The sequence below is a fragment of the Nerophis lumbriciformis genome, linkage group LG27 (assembly GCF_033978685.3).
Source record: "Nerophis lumbriciformis linkage group LG27, RoL_Nlum_v2.1, whole genome shotgun sequence".
NCBI lineage: Eukaryota > Metazoa > Chordata > Actinopteri > Syngnathiformes > Syngnathidae > Nerophis > Nerophis lumbriciformis.
In genome coordinates, this window is record NC_084574.2 from 7,569,904 (window position 1) to 7,592,500 (window position 22,597).

Genomic DNA, 22,597 nt, shown 5'->3' on the forward strand with positions numbered 1-22,597 from the left:
ACAAACAGGAGTAAAATAAACAATTGGTAACTGTCAGGTTCAAACACCGATGACATCTACTAAACAGACAAGAAGCAAGGAATTAAACGGAGACAGGATTCAATTTAGCTCAACGAGGAGAGCGCGTACACCTGTACTCTTGTACAGTGTCGTCCCACGCTCTGACGAAAGGATTGCACGCCTCCTCTTTTATTTGGACTTTCCCTGATTACCGTATTTTCCGCACTATTAGCCGCACCTAAAAACCACAAATTTACTCAAAAGCTGACAGTGCGGCTTATAACCCGGTGCGCTTTATATATGGATTAATATTAAGATTCATTTTCATAAAGTTTAGGTCTCGCAACTACGGTAAACAGCCGCCATCTTTTTTCCCCGTAGAACAGGAAGCGCTTCTTCTTCTACGCAAGCAACCGCCAAGGTAAGCACCCGCCCCCATAGAAGAGGAAACGCTTCTTCTTCTACTGTAAGCAACCACCCGCCCCCGTAGAAGAAGAAGAAGCGCGCGGATATTACGTTTCATTTCCTTTGTGTGTTTACATCTGTAAAGACCACAAAATGGCTCCTACTAAGCGACAGGTTTCCGGTTCATGAAAAGACGCAATCTCTCCATCCGCACACGGACTACTATTTCACAGCAACTGCCTAAAGACTTTCAAGAAAAGCTGGCTACTTTCCGTGCATATTGTAAAAACAAGATGGATGAAAAAAAGATCCGGCCAGAGAACATTATCAACATGGACGAGGTTCCACTGACTTTTGATATTCCTGTGAACCGCACTGTGGATACAACGGGAGCACGTACGGTGAATATTCGCACCACAGGGAATGAGAAGTCATCCTTCACTGTGGTTCTAGCTTGCCATGCTAATGGCCAGAAACTTCCACCCATGGTGATATTCAAAAGGAAGACCTTGCCAAAAGAGACCTTTCCAGCCGGCGTCATCATAAAAGCTAACTCGAAGGGATGGATGGATGAAGAAAAGATGAGCGAGTGGTTAAGGTAAGTTTACGCGAAGAGGCCGGGTGGCTTTTTTCACGCAGCTCCGTCCATGTTGATATACGACTCCATGCGCGCCCACATCACGCTGGTTTTTAATATATTATTAAAGTTTGACTGACCTATCTGACTGTTTTTTTGACATTCCCTTTAGCGCAGTTAGATGCGGCTTATAACACGGGGCGGCTTATAGGTGGACAAAGTTTTGAAATATGCCGTTCATTGAAGGCGTGGCTTATAACCCAGGGCGGCTTATGGTGCGGAAAATACGGTACATGGCAACAGCTGTTTCTAAAAGGGAGAGGGGGTCGTAAACAGCCGTCGCCTTTGGTCACAAAACAGTTCATAGAAAAGATGCCTGGAGCTTGCGTTAGGTCCTGCTTCCTCTCCGCTTTGTAGATCTCGGCCAAATACCAACTCTTAGACATTTTTAGCACTCTGTCATCCGTCATATCAACAGCTCGCAAAACACAAAGGTTAGGTTGGTACTTTTTACTTAAAGGCTAACATCTTTGGTACGTTGAGTTTTATGCAGGCTGTTTTCTGTTTACGAAAATGTGTATGTTTAGTTGGAAATTGGAGGTTCCTACCTGGGCCACGGACGTTTGTGGGTTCAACATAAGGTTCTGGAACGTTCTGTGCAGCACCCATTGTAGCTGGTGGCAAAAGGAGCTGTTGTAGGTGACGGTGCGGGACTTGGGCCGCGAGGAGCAGCGCTTGTCCTGCACGATGCGCTCCAGCTGGGTGCGCATGTCGCTGCAGTAGCTGCTGTTCTTGTACTCCTCCACCAGGCGCTCCTCCATGCCCTGCCTGGTACTGCTCAGCTCTTCAAAGTCCATATCTGGACAAGTGCACGTCAATGCCGTATTAGTGCTTTTAGACTTCTGATTGATTTGAAAGGATGACACCAACACCAACATACATGAGGAAGGGGGATTCGTTTGGCCACATTCGGTGTGATTTGCCTGACACATGAAACGTGACAAATTTGGGGCGTGCTTTATCCGGTAGGAAATGTCTTAAAATGTGTTGTGTGGCAATTCCAATTTTGACTACAGCGTCAGTTGCTATGTAGAGTGGTGCTTCGCAGAATTTTCAGCAGACTGCATTGCAAAATGATTACACCCCCACCCCCTCTTCCTCTCACGCGAGATCCACCCAGGAATGAGGCCATATGAATCCCTTACCTACTGTACCCTCAGAAATGTCGACTTTGGAGATGCTGGTGACGGTGAAGTCTCCATTGATCACATCCAGGAAGAAGTCAGCCGGGTTGTTGTGTGCTTCACAGGAATATCCTGAAAGAAAAAAGGGGAATATTATATTTGCTCTGCTTAGATTTCTGGCCTGTTCACGTTCCTGTGCATTACTATTAAGCGTAAAAAAAGAGCACAAGCTATGAATGTACTGTTTTGATTGTCATTTGACTCTGTTGTTTTCTAATTATACTCATTGGTTAGTGAGCAGGCTCACGTAAAAATCTGATTACTGTTAGAATAATTGTTTCTAAATTATCACAAAAACGTTGTATTACATTGTGTTCCTGACAAAAGACTGTCTTTGAAATCTACCAAGAGTAAGACTCCATCGTGTGGGGGTGAAGCAAGATGGTGTTCCTGTGTTCTTTCATGTATGGTAATCAACAGAAGGATGTTGTTCTGGCCCAAGGACTTCAAAACGGAGAGAGATGACAGGATCTGCCCAATTTCCAGACGAACTCTTTTTGAACTATTTTACAAACCCTTTTTTAACTATTTTATGGAACTCTTTTTGAACTGACCTTTTCTGTGAACTTTTTTGTGACCTTTGTCGTTTGGAAACAGCGGTGGCCATGTGGTCGGGGGAGGGTCCAAAATAAAAGAAGGAGGCATACAATCTTTTGGGAGAGCGTGCGTGAGATTGTAGAAGGATACAATGTCCGGGCGACTCTCCTCAATATATTGAGTCCAAATTTAATTCTGTCTCTGTTTAATTCTTTGCCTCTTGTCTTGTTTAATAGATGTCATCAGTGTTTGAACCTGACAATTACTATGAAAGCTTTTTGCGCAAAAACATGACATTTTGGTAAAGATATATATATATTTTTTTCGTCCTGTACAGCTTCTCAGGCAAATCATATAGTTGATGTAGATGCCCATATCGGCTGTTCAGATTTACTTTACAAAAGAGAAGTGTAGGATACTTCTCTTGTTGCCTTATTTGTATTTGACTTTATTAAATGTATTTATATTATCATTTGGTGCAGCCAGGCCGTAGCAGGAGGGGATAGAAAGAGAAATAAAGCAAGACAGAGGGGGAAATTGTGGGGATAAGAGGGGGATTAGACAGAGAGACAAAAACAACAACAGCAAACACAACAACAATAGAGCAACATCAGCAAATATGATATGTACAAACATGATGGTAAAAGTGATAGCAAAGAAGCAGTTAGCAAAATAAATAATACAGAAATTATATTGAGCATTATTACACTACAAATGGAGCAATACAAATACCAATAGAAATAGCGCTATTGATAATGAACAATACCAATAATTTTCCTCTATTATCAACAATACAGTTGTTCAAATGCAACAATACATATACGTAATGATAACTACAGATACAAAAGAATGCAGAAAAATGGAGGGGAAGAAAGAGAAGCAACACATATATTAACCTTGTAGATTGTTATAGTCACAATAGGCTAAGCTTTATCAGTGTGCCATGTGTTACCCAGTTGGTAAAGATATTTTCAGTGTTATTCAATGGGATTACGCAGCACCAACAAAAATAGTAGGTGAATAGTTTGAATAGTTAATATTTTAATATATAATTAAGATATAATCAGGCTTTTGCGAAGGTTTTCCTTGAGCAATGGCACACCTATTTCACACTCAAAACACTTGTTGGTTGCACAATACGGTGGAATCTTATGAATTACTATTGATGAGAGGTTGTCTTTTAAAGCACACCTAGAAAAGCTTGTCTCCAAGCTTGAAATTAAGTTGGGTTTCTTTTTCAAAAATAAGTCTTGTTTTTCCCTAAAAGTTAGGAAACATCTGATCTCATCCACCGTTATTCCATTACTTGATTATGGAGACTTGCTTTTTATGAATGCACCTGGCACTTACTTAAAAAACTAGACACTGTATATCACTGTTCCTTACGTTTTATTACTGGTTGTGGAAATCTTGTCCACCACTGCACTTTGTATACAAAGGCAAACTGTCCATCTTTAACTGCCCGAAGACTTTCTCGATGGATAGTTTTTATGTACAAATGTCTTCTTGGACTTGTCTCCACCTATCTGTGTTCCTTTGTGTGTAGAGACTCCAGTTATTACAGCCTATACCAGGGGTCGGCAACCTTTACCAGTCAAAGAGCCATTTTGACCAGTTTCACAAATTATAGAAAACAATGGGAGCCGCAAACATTTTTTGAAATTTTAAATGAAATAACACTGCATACGAAGTTTTTTTTTTTTGCTTTGTGCTATGAATAACCAGGGGTCTCAGACACGCTGCCCACACCTTTATGTGGAATTTGAAAGCTGGTGCGGCACGCGGGTTTTTATTTAATGGCGCTTGTCAGCGTCATGCGTGCCAAGATGGTACGGCATATAGCACCCACTACAGTCAGCGTGCCTGATCAGCCACACGTTGTATGGGGCTCCCGCTCTGCTCACGTAAGTGACAGAATGGCATACTTGGTCAACAACCACACAGCTCACACTGACGGTGGCGGTATAAAAAAAAACTTTAACACTGTTACTAATAATGCACCACACTGTGAACCCACACCAAACAAGAATGACAAACACATTTCAGGAGAACATCTGCTCCATAACACAACAGGACAAATACCCAGAATCCCATGCAGCTCTACCTCTTCCGGGATACATTATACACCCCCCGCTACCAAACCCCGCCCACCTCAACCGACGCACAGAGGGGGGGGGGGGGGGTTTGGTGGTAGCAGGGGTGTATAATGTAGCCCGGAAGAGTCAGGGCTGCATGGGATTCTGGGTATTTGTTATGTTGTGTTTATGTTGTGTTAAGGTGCAGATGTTCTCCCGAAATGTGTTTGTCATTCTTGTTTGGTTTTGGTTCAAAGTGTGGCGCATTATCAGTAAGAGTGTTAAAGTTGTTTTATATGACCACCGTCAGTGTAACCTGTGTGGCTGTTGACCAAGTATGCATTGCTGTCACGTACGTGGGCAAGCAAAAGATGTATATTGTTTAACAAGTGTTGGGCTGGCATTCTGTTAATGCAGATTGTAGAGGGCGCCAAATGTTGTACCATCATGGCACGCCCTTATTATAGCCGTAAGGGTGAAAATCGGTGAATATTAATCCCGGGAGTTTTCTGCGAGAGTCACTGAAATTCCGGAAGTCTCACGGGAAAATTGGGGGGTTCAGCAAGTAAGCTGCTGAGCCGCATTAGAGTGATCAAAGAGCCGCATGCGGCTCCGGAGCCGCGGGTTGCCGACCCCTGGCCTATACGCTCACAGGATGTCCTCCACATGTCGGCTCCTAGAGCCAACACAGAACTTGGTAAAAAAAAAAAAAAGCCTTCACTTATGCTGCTCCCTGGTCATGGAATGATGTCCAGAAAGATCTGAGGCTACCAGAAATGATCACTTTGGGGGAGTTTAAGTCCATTTTAAAAGATCGAGGAACCAGTTCTCTTGGGCAATGTACTTGCTTTTAAATGTAATTGTTACCTAATCCTTTTAAATGATATTTGACCTGTTGTGGTATGACTGCTGTTGTTCTGTTGTATTGTCTCGTTGTAATTATTATTGTAACTTTGTTTTCTGCAGCCCTCTTTGTCAGGTCACTCTTGAAAAAGAGATTTTAATCTCAATGAGTCTTTACCTGGTTAAATAAAGGAAATTGATCCCGATTTACAACCCTATATTTGCGAGTTTTTAAATGGAGCCAAATATGCTTCCGTGTGCGAACAATGTCTCTGTGTAAGAACGCTTCATTCATTCATTTTGTGTCCGGTCAAAAAGCAAAACATTGTGTTTCAATGAGTTTCAAAGGATTGTAAAACTCCACTGTGTAGGATGGGAAGCGACAAGAAGGTGTCGGTTTCTTTGATGTATTGTAATACACAGGAAGTTTTTGTCTTGACCCGAGATCTACAAAGCGGATAGGAAGCAGGACTTGACCCCCCTCCAGGCACCTTTTCTTTGAACTGTTTTGTAACCAAAGGCGACGGCTGTTTACGACCCCCCCTTCCTTTAGAAACAGCTGTTGCCATGTAATCAGGGAAAGTCCAAATAAAAGAGGAGGCGTGCGACCTTTCGTCAGAGCGTGGTGGATAGCATAGTACAAAGGGTACAGCCCAGACGTTTCTCCTCAATGAGCTAAATTGAATTCTGTCTCTGTTTAATTCCTTGCTTCTTGTCTGTTTAATAGATGTCATCAGTTACATACATACATACTACTAGTCACTTCTCAGCGCCTTTTCTGTGTTTATTCGCCTTTTGATAAGTTTTTTTTCATTTGCCAACTCAATACGAGTCCCAAAAAGACAACAGATCAGCGTGGAAAGGAGGAGGGAATCGCTGTGGAGTTGAAAAAAAAAAGAGTCTATTTGCGAGGAGTCAATTAATGGCGCTCACAAGCATGGAAGAATCGACGAAGCAGGCTTCGTACCAACAGCAAGTTTTAATTGCGGTGAGACCGGACTTTTCTGGAAAAAGATGCCAAAGCAGATTTATTTCCCAGCGGCGGCTCTTCCAAGGTGCAAACATGGCCCCTCCCCCTTCCTTCTCTCCTTCTGTCTGCTCCTTTTTCATCAGCTACGCCTTTGCCAACGTAAATGTAAGATTCTCCATTTTGTATTTATTATTATTACTATTATTATTACACGTATTATTATTATTTATTATTGAAGCAACGTGGTTGTTAAAGCTAAGGATTTTTGTGATTTCTGATCGTTTGTGAGGGACTTCTGTGTGTGTGCACATACAGAGGACAGTCGCTTGTTGTCGTTTTGGCTTTGTTAATAAATAGAAAGTTGATCATCCCCTCCTTGTTATGTTTGTTTGATACACCGTACTGTAAAGCACTTTATATTGTGTTCAAAGTGTACAAAACTTCACTAAAATATGGACTTTTGTCAAGGCCTATTATTCATATTTACTGTGTTTTCTTATGGAGAAATTTGTTTCACTATACAAACTTTTCCATTTACAAACCCTGTTCAAGACTCAATTAAGTTCTTAAATCAAAGTTCCACTGTGTTATAATACGTCTACGGTATTTTAAAAGGTAAGTAATGAATGACGTGTCTAGTTCTTCCTATACTGCTCACCGCCTCTAGGGGGCATAGATGAATACATATCACACAGCCGTGTATAGAGAGAGTAAGGCCAAATGGGTTTCCAAAGTTGGTAGACAACATGGCGCCCTGTAGTCACGTGAGGGGTTTTTGATCAATCATTTAGAAAATCCTCTGGCCATACTTTCTCTGATTAGTCAAAAGCTCCTCACACTGGTAGCCAATGTTGGCTACCAACATTGGAACCCAGTTGGCCATACTATCTCTAAACACAACTCAGCAGTATCAATGTTGATGGCTTTTGCAACACTGTCTCAGCGTTCCGAGCTCTAAGGCCTGTAGGAATGTAAATGTATTGATTTTGAGTAGACTGCCTCACCGATGTCGGCGAAGTAATCCAAAGCGCTCTGCGCTGGTCCGTGGTACACCATCTTGCCAGAGACCAGCAAGGTGAGCGAGTCAAAGAGCCGGTAGATGGAGTAGCGAGGCTGGTGGATGGACATGATGATGGTTCTCCCATGGTTGGCCATCCTGGAACGAGATTTGGGGAGTCGATATATAAATACTATGGCATACGGTCCCTTTTTTCCAGGAACACTAATACATACTTGCCAACCTTGAGACCTCCGATTTCGGGAGGTGGGGGGTGGAGGCGTGGTCGGGGGTGGTTGGGGGCGTGGTTAAGAGGGGAGGAGTATATTGACAACTAGAATTCACCAAGTCAAGTATTTCTTATATATATATATATATATATATATATATATCCATCCATCCATTTTCTACCGCTTATTCCCTTTGGGGTCGCGGGGGGCGCTGGAGCCTATCTCAGCTACAATCGGGCGGAAGGCGGGGTACACCCTGGACAAGTCGCCACCTCATCGCAGGGCCAACACAGACAGACAGACAACATTCACACTCACATCCACACACTAGGGCCAATTTAGTGTTACCAATCAACTTATCCCCAGGTGCATGTCTTTGGAGGTGGGAGGAAGCCGGAGTACCCGGAGGGAACCCACGCAGTCACGGGGAGAACATGCAAACTCCACACAGAAAGATCCCGAGCCCGGGATTGAACCCAAGACTACTCAGGACCTTCGTATTGTGAGGCAGATGCACTAACCCCTCTGCCACCGTGAAGCCATATATATATATATATATATATATATATATATATATATATATATATATATATATACCGTATATATATATATATATATATATATATATATATATATATATATATATATATATATATATATATACATACATATGTATATATCCTGAAAATATGCAAACAAAACTGTGTTTAGATAATTGATACTTCAAACTTGCATAAATAAATATTAAGGAATATAACATAACTTGGCTTCTGAGAGCTTCAAAATGTAATGAATAAAATGCTAAAGTTGTTGATAAACAAGCAATTATTTTAATATTTAAATATGGTCATTTTAAATGAATTATTATGATAATTTAAAATTAAATTAATTATTTCAAATATGTTTATTTTAATGTATAATTCTATGACTGGATGTAATAAGGAGTCAGAAAAAATACAAATAAAAATACAATTAATTTTGATGTTTTCAGCAAAATATAGTCAAAATGTATTTAGTTTTTTTTATTAATAAATATATTTATTTTTAGGTAAGATAAACATAATAATACAATTTATCTCTAGTCTGGATGATTTATTTCTTGTCACCCTGTTGTCCTCCCATTGTGAAAAAAGGCTGTCCTCACTCAGGTCCGCATGGAGCTGGAGGGGGCGTGGCCTCCAGCCTTGGCTGAAAATCGGGAGATTTTCGGGAGAATATTTGTCCCGGGAGGTTTTCGGGAGAGGCGCTGAATTTCGGGAGTCTCCCGGAAAATTCGGGAGGGTTGGCAAGTATGCACTAATACCAAAAGTCACTATGTCCGATAGAGTTCTAAAAACGTTATGACAGACCACAGCAAAAAAACGGAATGGAATTTTACAGTTTTTTTACATGTAAAATAAAGAAAGTGAGATTTACAATATTAACTATAAACAATAAAACACTGAATATTAACAACATGAACATCGCTCCTCTTTTATGTGGGATTTACAATATTAACTATGAACAATAAAACACTGAATATTAACAACATATGAACGTCGCTCTTCTTTTACTTCTCAGACCAGCTCCTCCATAGACATCTTTTATAATCAAGCAAAACCCAACAAAAATGTAACAAACAGCAAAATATGAATGCAAAGGCTAATAAACACCTACAATATGACATTGTCACTTTTATGCAGAAATGTGCTTCCCATCTGTTCCTGAGAAACATGTTTGGGGCTGGCTGCTCTGAAAACAAACTCCGCTCACTCTGCTTTGTTCCTTGTCTGAGCTGCCGTGACCTAGATTACCATAATAACTCCTATAACACTCAAAAGTGCAGATTTCAACCATTAAAATACTTTTTATAGTTCAAGACTAATGCTCATTTAGAAACATCACTGCACATCATAATGGCGGCTACACTTTTGATGTTAAAAGTCTAAAAAAAATTGTGAAATGTCCGGCGGCCCGGATTGAAAATCTTAATGGGCCGCATGTGGCCCGCGGGCCGTATTTTGCCCAGGTCTGTTGTTAGAATAATTGTTTGTAAGTTATCACAAAAACTTTGTGATACATTGAGTTTCTGATGAGAAGACAAAAGCTGTCTTTGAAACCTACCAAGAGTAAGGCTCGTAAAACTCCACTGTGTAGGGCAGGGGTCGGCAACCCAAAATGTTGAAAGAGCCATATTGGACCAAAAATACAAAAAATAATCTGTCTGGAGCCGCAAAAAATAAAAAGCCATATTACATACAGATAGTGTGTCATGAGATATAAATTGAATTAAGAGGACTTAAAGGAAACTAAATGACCTCAAATATAGCTACAAATGAGGCATTATGATGCAATATGTACATATAGCTAGCCTAAATAGCATGCTAGCATTGATTAGCTTGCAGTCATACAGTGACCAAATATGTCTGATTAGCACTCCAACAAGTCAATAACATCAACAAAACTCACATTTCATGCACAACCTTAAAAGTTTGGTGGACAAAATGAGACAGAAAAAGAAGTGGCATAAAACACGTCCTACAAAGTTATACATGTAAACAAACTACGGTGAGTTAAAGGACCGCCAAAATTAGTAGGACAAAACGGCGCTCGCCAAATACTCGAATCAGTGAAGCATGTTTAATATAAACAGTGTGCTTTATAACAATTAGGGAGGTTTGTGTCATGTTTGTCCTCCTACAGAAACCATATTAAAACAAAAAATAGATTGTTTTCCCCTCATCTTTTTCCATTTTTCATACATTTCTGAAAAAGCTCCAGAGAGCCACTAGGGCGGCGCTAAAGAGCCGCATGCGGCTCTAGAGCCGCGGGTTGCCGACCTCTGGTGTAGGGGTAGGTGTTCCTGTGTCTGTCATGTATAAGAATCAAACAGAAAGATATTGTCTTTCCCAAGAACTGTGGAAGCGAGGAGGAGGCAGAACCGGAGTCCCCTCCAGGCGACCACTTTTACAACTGGTTTACGAACGTCTTTTTGAACTATTTTATGGACCTCTTTTTGAACTATTTTAAGAACTCTTTTTGAACGGACCTTTTCTGTGAATTGTTTACGACCTTTTCTGTGAACTTTTTGCGACCTTTGTCCTTTGGAAACAGTGGTGGTCGGGGAGGGTCCAAAATAAAAGAAGGAGGCATGCAATCTTTTGGCAGAGCGTGCAGAGATACTGTACAAGGGTACAGTGTACAGACGACTCTCCTCAATATTGAGTCCAAATTGAATTCCGTCTCTGTTTAATTCTTTGCCTCTTGTCTTGTTTAATAGATGTCATCAGCAACGTTCCCTCTAAGGCAGTGGTTCTTAACCTTGTTGGAGGTACCGAACCCCACCAGTTTCATATGCGCCTTCACCGAACTCTTCTTTAGTGAAAAATAAAATGTTTTTTTTTCTTCAAATTCAAGACAAAGTTATATGTTTTTGGTAACACTTTAGTATGGGGAACATATTCTAAGTAACAAAGACTTAATTGAGAGTTTTTTGGACACTAGGGGAGCATATTCTAAGTAACAAAGACTTATTTTACAGTTATTTGGTTAGGATTAGGGTTAGAGCAGGGGTGCTCATTGCGTCGATCGCGATCTACCGGTCGATCACCAGCCAGGCATTAAAAAAATAGTCCTATAAATGAGCGATCATAAATCTTCACTATGACGTCACTTTCGTCACTTGATTGACATTCACGGCACCCGAGGGTCTTCTGAGATGACGCTGGCTTCTGCCAGCTCATTAAAATTACCGACTGGAAGGCGAGAAACACTTTATTTCAACAGACTCTGGCGCCGTACCTGTCGTCAAAACTCCAAAAGACCGACTGCACAGTTGCACAATAAAAGCCCTGCTTCATCCTGCCTGCGCTACCAAAATAAGAGTCTCAGAAAGCTGGCGTGTACAAGCTAGCAAGCTACGGAGTTTGCCGACAATGTGTTTCTTGTAAAGTGTATACAAAGGTGTACGGAAGCTGGACAAATAAGATGTCAAAAACCAACCACTTTCATGTGGTATTGGACAGAAAGGAGGACTTTTTTTTTCCTCCATTCGAAAATGCGGACGTTATCATCACCACTGTCTGATTCCAATCAATGCAAGTCATCACAATCAGGTAATACACCAACTTATATTCTTGTCTTCATGAAAGAAAGGAATCTATATGTGTTAAACATGCTTGTATTATCTTTAACCACCTTTAACTTGTTAACAATATTAACTATATGTGTTAAACATGCTTGTATTATCTTTAACCACCTTTAAGTTGTTAACAATATTAACTATATGTTTTAAACATGCTTGTATTATCTTTAACCACCTTTAACTTGTTAACAATATTAACTATATGTGTTAAACATGCTTGTATTATCTTTAACCACCTTTAAGTTGTTAACAATATTAACTATATGTTTTAAACATGCTTGTATTATCTTTAACCACCTTTAAGTTGTTAACAATATTAACTATTTGTGTTAAACATGCTTGCATTATCTGTAAACACCTTTAACTTGTTAACAAAAACATATATTTCATAAATAAGTAAATATAAATTATATATATGAATGAGGTAGATCCCCACGACTTGATCAATTGAAAAGTAGCTCGCCTGCAGAAAAAGTGTGAGCACCCCTGGGTTAGAGGGTTAGGGCCAGGGTTTGGGTTATAATAAGGCCATGCCGAATAAGGCATTAATAAGTACTTAATAATGACTAGTTAAGAGCCAATATGTTACTAATTGCATGTTAATAATAATTTAATTAATGGTGAATATGTTCCCCATACTAAAGTGTTACCATGTTTTATTACTGGTGCACAGAATGAACCGTGCATGAACATCACCTTGTTCAAAGAACAAAACCAACACAGTGCATAAACTCACAACAAATTACACACCTGCAAATCAGTGTGACTTCTGCTGTTGCCGTACCCGTAATACGCCGATAGGGAGAAGTTTGTATTTACATGATGAGTCGGGTGTGTCTTGACCTCCGCCGAACCCCTGAGCCCGACTCACCGAACCCCTAGGGTTCCATCGAACCCAGGTTAAGAACCACTGCTCTAAGGTGCGCACCTGCGCAATTGCGCACTGCTCACGCGTCCTCTGCGCACAGCAAATCAATGACGCGCAAAAAATCAAATCCTACTCTACACAAAATAAACAAATCGTTTGTTTTGTATGATTTTGCAAAGCAACTGTGAGTAACAGGTGACGAAAGGCGGCCGCAACAGATAAAAACAATGTTTGTCAACACTTAAATTATTGTAACTTCTGTGGAGAGACTTAGAGCAGTGTTTTTCAACCACTAGACAAACGTGCTGCTGGTATGACCACAGTGTGCACGTATGTATTCCACTGAATGCTCAGGGTGTTTGTGCGTTTGCTCACACACATGAAAAATTAGAGGGAACATTGGTCATCAGGGTTTGAACCTGACATCTGTCTTAAAGTATACTTGCCAACCTTGAGACCTCCGATTTCGGGAGGTGGGGGGAGTGGGGGGAGTGGGGGTGGGCGGGGCGGCACAGGGGCGTGGCTAAAAGGGGAGGAGTATATTTACAGCTAGAATTCACCAAGTATTTCATATATATATATATATATAAGAAATACTTGACGTTCAGTGAATTCTATATATATATATATATATATATATATATATATATATATATATATCCATCCATCCATTTTCTACCGCTTATTCCCTTCGGGGTCGCTGGAGCCTATCTCAGCTACAATCGGGCGGAAGGCGGGGTACACCCTGGACAAGTCGCCACCTCATCGCAGGGCCAACACAGATAGACAGACAACATTCACACTCACATTCACACACTAGGGCCAATTTAGTGTTGCCAATCGACCTATCCCCAGGTGCATGTCTTTGGAGCCAAAGATATATATATATATATATATATATATATATATATATATATATATATATATATATATATATATATATATATATATATATATATATATATATATATATATATACATATATTTTATTATATGTATATATATATTTTTTTTTTATTTTTTATTTATTATATATATATATATATATATATATATATATATATATACATATATTTTATTATATGTATATATATATATTTTTTTTTTAAAATTATATATATATATATATATATATATATATATATATATATAAAATAAATACTTGAATTTCAGTGTTCATTTATTTACACATATACACACATAACACTCATCTACTCATTGTTGAGTTAAGGGTTGAATTGTCCATCCTTGTTCTATTCTCTGTCACTATTTTTCTAACCATGCTGAACACCCTCTCTGATGATGCATTGATGTGTGGCACGCACAAAAGTGCTTTCATTAAATTAATTGTTTTTAATCATATTTTTTTATTTTTTATTTTTTTTAATTGTGTTTAATATTGTTGTGCAGCACTTTGGAAACATTTTGTTGTTTAAATGTGCTATATAAATAAAGTGGATTGAAGTGGATTGATCAAATGCACTAGATGGCAGTATTGTCCTTTTTAAGAGTGTCACAACATTGCTGTTTACGGCAGACAAACTGCTTTACGGTATACAAAAACGTGACTGCTGTTGTTGTGTGTTGTTGCCGCGCTGGGAGGACGTTAATGAAACTGCCTAACAATAAACCCATGAGGACCTGAGTCCGCCTGAATTTCGGGAGATTTTCGGGAGAAAATTTGTCCCGGGAGGTTTTCGGGAGAGGCGCTGAATTTCGGGAGTCTCCCGGAAAATCTGGGAGGGTTGGCAAGTATGTCTTAAAGGGACAGTGGGTGTTTTGTAGAGCAAATGTTCAAGTAGTTGGGACTTACAAGGTTTAATAGCAGTGGCAGCATGTGATGTATTTGTCAAACACACAGGCAACAAAGCAGGGGTGCTTGTTTTGACAAGTTTTCAGACTTTTGCACGGTACAAACGCAGTCTCTTACCTTCGGAGCAACAGCAGGACCGAGTTAGCCGTGCTGGCGTCCAGTCCTGTGGTGGGCTCGTCCAGGAACAGAACGGGAGGATCGATGATGAGTTCCATTCCTATGTTGGTCCTCTTCCTCTCGCCTCCTGAGATTCCACGAGTCATCTGAGTGCCCACCTGCCAAGACGAACCAGTCAAATACAACAGTCCGACAGTTGTGATATGGGCTTTTATCGGGTCACCTTGCAGTCGGCCACCTTGGCAAGGCTCAGTTCTGTGATGAGGTGATTGACACGGGCCTCTTTTTCGCGCTCCGACACATAGTTGGGCAAACGCAGGGCTGCAGAGAAACGAAGATTCTCCCTCACCGTTAGCGTGCCCATGACAACGTCCTCCTGGAAGAGGGCATGATTGTCATACTACGCATGATCATGTTTGCAATACCAGCAAATAGGGATAAGAATCACTTGATGAAAAATGATGTCAATATTGTGAAAAAGTATTATTGATTACAGTCATACTTGCCAACCTTGAGACCTCCGATTTCGGGAGGTGGGGGATGGGGGCGTGGTCAGGGTTGGGGCGGGGCGTGGTTGGGGGCGTGGTTAAGAGGGGAGGAGTATATTGACAGCAAGAATTCACCAAGTCAAGTATTTCATACATACATATATATATATATATATATATATATATATATATATATATATATATTAGAGATGCGCGGTTTGCGGACACAACCGCGGAGTCCGCGGATTATCCGCGGATCGGGCGGTTGAAATAAAAAAAAAAAAGATTTTATCCGCGGGTCGGGTCGGGCGGTTGAAATAAAAAAAAATTAGATTTTAAATAGATTCAGGCGGGTGGCAGTTAAACCAATTGGGAAATATATATACATAGTTAAATGTTGTTACCCACATACGAAAAACGAGCAGGCACCTGCAGCATATGCCACAACAGAAGAAGAAGAAAAAAAGAGATGGACACTTCCCCCGAGAGGGCCCCACTGGGAGCCGTAGCTGAGGTGATCCGCGAGAAGGGCCCGACGCACGTCCAGGGTCACCACCGCCTCGTCCGCCTTCGCCACGGCCGGCGTCACGCGCAGCAGGTAAGCAGCTTACTTGCCCGCCACCCCCGTGGCCGGGGGCTCGTAACAGGGGTCACTCCGCGCGCTCCGCCCGCGCAGCTTACCTGCCCGCCACCCCCGTTGCCGGGGGCACGTAACAGGGGTCACTCCGCGCGCAGTGCGCTCATGAAAGGGGTGGGGCTCACCCTGGTGAGCGGAGTGGGCCACTTTTAGTAAGCAGAACTGGCGCTGCGGGATGAACCGAACGCCGGGTTAAGGCGCCCGATGCCGACGCTCATCAGACCCCAGAAAAGGTGTTGGTTGATATAGACAGCAGGACGGTGGCCATGGAAGTCGGAACCCGCTAAGGAGTATGTAACAACCCACCTGCCGAATCAACTAGCCCTGAAAATGGATGGCGCTGGAGCGTCGGGCCCATACCCGGCCGTCGCCGGCAGCGAGAGCCGCGAGGGCTAGGCCGCGACGAGTAGGATGGCCGCCGCGGTGCGCGCTGAAGCCTCGGGCGTGAGCCCGGGTGGAGCCGCCGCGGGTGCGAGGGACATCGCACCTCCATGCGCTTGGAGGTGCGCTCAGCGCGGCTCCCAGATGATTGCGCACTGGTGTCTCCTTTCTTTAACAAGCAAAAGCTTTATAACCTCACTAATGCCTTGCATCGTCTATATTAGATATATAACAACGGGCGGGTGCGGGCGGGTGCAGTTCTGATTAAATGTTAGAACGGGTGGATGGCGGATGGTTGACGACTTTTGTGATGCGGTTGCGGATGAAATAATTGCCTATCCGCGCATCTCTAATATATATATATATATATATATATATATATATATATATATATATATATATATATATATATATATATATATATGGATATCTACATCCTGAAAATATGCAAACAAACCTGTGTTTAGATAATTGATACTTCAAACTTGCATAAATAAATATTAAGGAATATATCATAACTTGGCTTCTGAGAGTTTCAAAATGTAATGAATAAAATGCTAAAGTTGTTGATAAACAAGCAATTATTTTAATAATTAAATATGGTCATTTTAAATGAATTATTATGATAATTTAAAATCAATTATTTCAATTATGTTTATTTTAATGTATAATTATATGGCTGGATGTAATAAGGAGTCACGAAAAAATACAATAAAAAATACAATTACTTTTGATGTTTTTAGCAAAATATAGTAAAAATGTATTTAGTTTCTTTTTTTTTAAATTAATAAATATATTTATTTTTAGGTGAAGTAAACATAATAATACAATTTATCTCTAGTCTGGATGATTTAGTTCTTGTCACCCTGTTGTCCTCCCGTCATGAAAAAAGGCTGTCCTCACTCGGGTCCGCATGGAGCTGGAGGGGGCGTGGCTTCCAGCTCCGGCTGAAAATCGGGAGATTTTCGGGAGAATATTTGTCCCGGGAGGTTTTCGGGAGAGGCGCTGAATTTCGGGAGTCTCCCAGAAAATTCGGGAGGGTTGGCAAGTATGCTTACAGTAGATCTAAGGTTTTAGCTATCGATTATTTTAGTAATCGAATATCGATTAGTTTGTTCCATTAATCGAGTAGGGGGATAAAACACACTTTATACCATCAAAGCGTATTTCAAAGAAAAATGTTGAAATGTTATTTTTTTCCCCCAATAAATAAATGTACATACCGTATTTTTCGGACTATAAGGCGAACTTAAAATCCTTTAGTTTTCTCAAAAGTGCGCCTTACAGCCCGGTGCGCCTAATGTACGGAATAATTCTGGTTGTGCTTACCGAACTCGAATACATTTTATTTGGAACATGGTGTAGTGCTAAGTCTGACCAGTAGATGGCAGTCACACATAAGAAATATGTGTAAACCGCAATATGACGCCAGTAAACAACACCAAAACTTTAAATGTTCCATTGAAAATAAAGAACATTACACACGGCACTCAAAAATCTGTCAAAATGTTTTAGTATGACTTTGAAGTCGCACCGCTTGATGGATTGTCGGCCCATTGCGGCTACCGTAGTCAGAGATACAAGTATTACTATGGTGTGTGTATTAGGACCGCAAAATGACACTTATTAGCAGACACATTATCTGCCGTTTTGTTTCTCAATATTATGCAAAACCAATTTTTCTTACCTTCTGGTACCTGCTGATGTGTATTTGAGATCTGCATAAGTCCTGTACATTTGCGCAAGTCCGCCACTGTAGTCCGTGCTGATACCATAGTCAATAAGCTTCTTTTTCACTATCTTCTTGTTATGGGACATTCACCCTCTGCTGTTGCCATTTCTAATATAAAGTTGCATAAAGTTCTTACTTATATCTGTCACTAAACTCACTATGGAAGCGCTAAAAACTACCGGTGTAGTGAGTTTACATAATTCACCCAAGGAACTTTAGTTATTAGAGAGTTCCGGTCGGACAGTTTTTCACGGGACAAATTTCCAGCGTTGTTGTTGCACTAGTGAGCCACGGATGAGGAGATGCTGCTCCGTTATTGATTGAAGTAAAGTGTGAATGTCATCAAAACAGTTAGCTCCATCTTTTGACACTTCTTCCACTCCCGTCCTTGCACGCTACACCGCTACAACAAAGATGACGGGGAGAAGACGCTGCCGAAGGTGAGGCACGTAAATAAAACCGCCCACAAAACGGCGCATCCTGAAGCGACTGTCAGAAAGCGACTTGAAGATGATCTGTAAAACATCTATGCAACATTTTGACCAAAGAACCACCATCACATGTTATGTAGACCAGTGTTTTTCAACCTTTTTTGAGCCAAGGCACATTTTTTGTGTTGAAAAAATCCGGAGGCACACCACCAGCAGAAATCATAAACTCAGTTGACAGTTAAGTCATTGTCGCAATTGTTGGATATGACTTTAAACCAGGGGTCCCCAAACTACGGCCCCCCCCGACATCCAAAATCCAGCCCACAGGAAGTCCCAAGTAAAAAAAAAAAGTTTTTCTTTTTCTTTATTTTATTTTTAATTTTTAATTGTTTTTTTTATCTTTCCTTTCTAATCCATTTTCTACCGCTTGTTACTCTTGGTGTCTCCTAGCCGCTCAGGCAAATCATATTGTCTAAAAATTCATTTTCCCATCGATAACGTGACAATGTTAAATGTTGATGAACATCAATGTTAATTGATGTTAAATGACAAACAGATTATAAAGACAATGTATATATATATATACATATATATACACAGCCTGGCCCCCGGACACATTTTTCTAACCCAATGCGGCCCCCGAGTCAAAAAGTTTGGGGACCCCTGCTTTAAACCATAACCAAGCCTGCATCAATATAGCTCTTGTCTCAAAGTAGGTGTACTGTCACCACCTGTCGCATCACGATGTGACTTATTTGGACTTTTTTGCTGTTTCCCGTGTGTAGTGTTTTAGTTCTTGTCTTGCGCTCCTATTTTGGTGGCTTTTTCTCTTTAATTGGTATTTTCCTGTAGCAGTTTCATGTCTTATATATTTCCCGCATCTACTTTGTTTTAGCAATCAAGAATATTTCAGTTGTTTTCATCCTTCTTTGTGGGGACATTGTTGATTGTCATGTCATGTTCGGATGTACATTGTGGACGCCGTCTTTGCTCCGCAGTAAGTCTTTGCTGTCGTCCAGCATTCTGTTTTTGTTTACTTTGTAGCCAGTTCAGTTTTAGTTTCGTTCTGCATAGCCTTCCCTAAGCTTCAATGCCTTTTCTTAGGGGCACTCACCTTTTGTTTATTTTTTGGTTTAAGCATTAGACACCTTTTTACCTGCACTTACAAAGCAATTAGCTACCTGCTGCCACCTACTGATATGGAAGAGTATTACACGGTTACTCTGCCGAGCTCTAGACAGCACCGACACTCAACAACAACACATCATTTGCAGACTATAATTACTGGTTTGCAAAATTTTTTTTTAACCCAAATATGTTAAATTAGATAATCTCCCACGGCACACCAGACTGTATCTCACGGCACACCAGTGTGCTGCGGCACAGTGGTTGAAAAACAGTGATGTAGACCACAAGGAAGTCTTTTACATTTAGAAAAAAATCATAATATGACCTCTTTAATGCGCCTTTTGTATGAAAATAGACCTGAATAGACCCGCTCATCGGCAGTGCGCCTTATAATCCGGAAAATACGGTACTGTAAATGTTTTGTACAAAAAGCAGCAAAATGAGTGATGTTAGTGACATTATTGTGTGTGTATATTTTAACGCTTATATTTGAAGAGACTGTCATTTGAAGATGATCTGTAAAACAATATGCACCATTACATGTTACGTAGACCACAAGGAAGTGATTTCATTTTTAGAAAAAAAAATTCATAATATGACCCCTTTAATGCACTTTATAATCTGGTGCGCCTTTTGAAATTAGACCTGAATAGACCCACTCATCCGGTGTGCCTTATGGTCCAGAAAATACGGTAATCAACATTGAAATTGCACTTATTACGTGTGTATTGATTAAAAAAAACAAAACAGATCACAGCACCCACACACCACCGCTCTCATGAGCGCTCAATTACAGCGGCGAATGCGGAAACTATGTCTGCGTATTTAAAGTTCCAGGCACTCCATGCGGTCCGAATTTAATCAATTTTATCAATTACACTCACTTAACGATTAATCAAAGAAATACAATAAAAATCTAAGCTTTTTCCTAATGGAATTAAACAATTTAATCAATTAATCGTTGCAGCCTTAAGTAGATCACTGTGAACAATGGACATCACCCATAAAACCCATGCAGATAGCGCCATCAAACCACTTTCTATTAAAAGGTGCTGTAAAATAAAATCATTATTTCCAATTTAAAGCCGTAAAAATCTACGAATATGTGTGTTTGTGTCTTGAAGCAAAAGGGAGTGCAGTAAATGGATGCAACCAGCAGAGGCGCCGTTGACTCAGTTTCAACTAGTTTGCTATCTAAATGAAGAACAAACAATACGATGTCCAATATGAAAAGAATGGCACAACTTTGCCAGAGAGTGTGGAAACAGGAAGTCACAACATTCGGAGATTTTCCAACTCTATTTGAAAATACTACACAAAAAATATACTGCTAATTCAGTAAAATGATCATCCTCACTAATGTAGCGTGAGATATAAATGGTACCTGGACTACGTATCCCGAGAGGCACTTGAAGTTTGGTGGTTGTGGCGCGCCGTCGATTAAAACTTCCCCCGAGAGACCAGAAGGATCCTTCCTCGCGGCGAGAATATCCAAGAATCTTTGATGAACATAAATAAAGAAAAATATATAAAATATGTATGGTCGAAAATAAACTTCATTAAAATATATAAAACAGGATATTGGCATAAACTCTTCGGTGGGATGCACTCACGATGATTTGCCGCTGCCGGTCGGGCCGAGAATTGCGTTGAGGCCCGGCCTCATGATGCCGCTGCCGAGTGAAACAAGAGCAACACAAAGATCAGAATATATCTGAAAGACAAATTGTCATACAAGATCTGCATCAAACATTTCACCTTAAACTATCAGGGGACTGCTGTGTTGACATATTGTCATACTTGCCAACCTTGAGACCTCCGATTTCGGGAGGTGGGGGGGCGGGGGGCGTGGTTGGGGGCGGGGCGTGGTTAAGAGGGGAGGAGTATATTTACAGCTGGAATTCACCAATTCAAGTATTTCATATATATATATATACATATATACCGGTACAAGAAATACGTGACTTTCATTGAATTCTAGCTATAAATATATATTTCTTTTATTATATATATATATATATATATATATATATATATATATATATATAAAATAAATACTTGAATTTCAGTGTTCATTTATTTACACATATACACACACATAACACTCATCTACTCATTGTTGAGTTAAGGGTTGAATTGTCCATCCTTGTTCTATTCTCTGTCACTATTTTTCTAACCATGCTGAATACCCTCTCTGATGATGCATTACTGTGTGGCACGCACAAAAGTGCATTCATCAAATGCACTAGATGGCATTATTGTCCTGTTTAAGAGTGTCACCACATTGCTGTTTACGGCAGACGAACTGCTTTACGGTAGACAAAAACGTGACTGCTGTTGTTGTGTGTTGTTGCCGCGCTGGGAGGACGTTAATGAAACTGCCTAACAATAAACCCATATAAGAAACCAAGAACTCGCCCTCCATCATACTACAGTTATAACGTGATTGGGCAGGTACGCTGTTTATATTGTGGGAAAGCGAATTTCGGGAGATTTTCGGGAGAAAGTGTGTCCCGGGAGGTTTTCGGGAGAGGCGCTGAATTTCGGGAGTCTCTCGGAAAAGTAAGTATGCATATTGTTCAACTCAAAATGATGCAACCCCCTCATTGTAAATGACATTTTATTTTATAGTTTCAATAGGACACGTTCAATGAATGGTGAACATTTAAACTATTAGTGGTGTTGTGCTCTTCATTTATTATGCATAATGATTCATTAGTGCTGTCAAATGTATTACACTATCATATTAATGACACTTTTGAATTAATCATGAATAATCACACTTTTGAATTTGCATTAATCATGATTGATCACAGGTATTTACTCCTTTGCATTATTTAATGTATGTATATATATATATATATATGTATATATATATATAAAATATTTGCACACAAATGCAATTTTAAAGTCAAAAAGTCATATAGGAGATTTTTTATTTATTTTTGATTTACCAAGAATTAATTAACATGGACCCCGACTTAAACAAGTTGAAAAACTT

General features: G+C 40.3%; 1 protein-coding gene across 1 annotated transcript in view; it reads right to left on the bottom strand.

Annotated features, from left to right (window-relative positions):
• The window catches only part of abcg2d (ATP binding cassette subfamily G member 2 (JR blood group)), a 45,210-nt gene that overhangs the window by 18,757 nt on the left and 3,856 nt on the right, over nt 1–22,597 (bottom strand). Inside the window, exons 2-8 of the mRNA XM_061922978.1 lie at nt 21,210–21,269; nt 20,981–21,095; nt 15,023–15,175; nt 14,800–14,957; nt 7,656–7,807; nt 2,197–2,298; nt 1,591–1,841 (exon numbers count right to left, since the gene is read on the bottom strand). Of these exons, the coding sequence (XP_061778962.1) occupies nt 1,591–1,841; nt 2,197–2,298; nt 7,656–7,807; nt 14,800–14,957; nt 15,023–15,175; nt 20,981–21,095; nt 21,210–21,269 (991 nt within the window). The remainder of the gene's footprint in view (nt 1–1,590; nt 1,842–2,196; nt 2,299–7,655; nt 7,808–14,799; nt 14,958–15,022; nt 15,176–20,980; nt 21,096–21,209; nt 21,270–22,597) is intronic.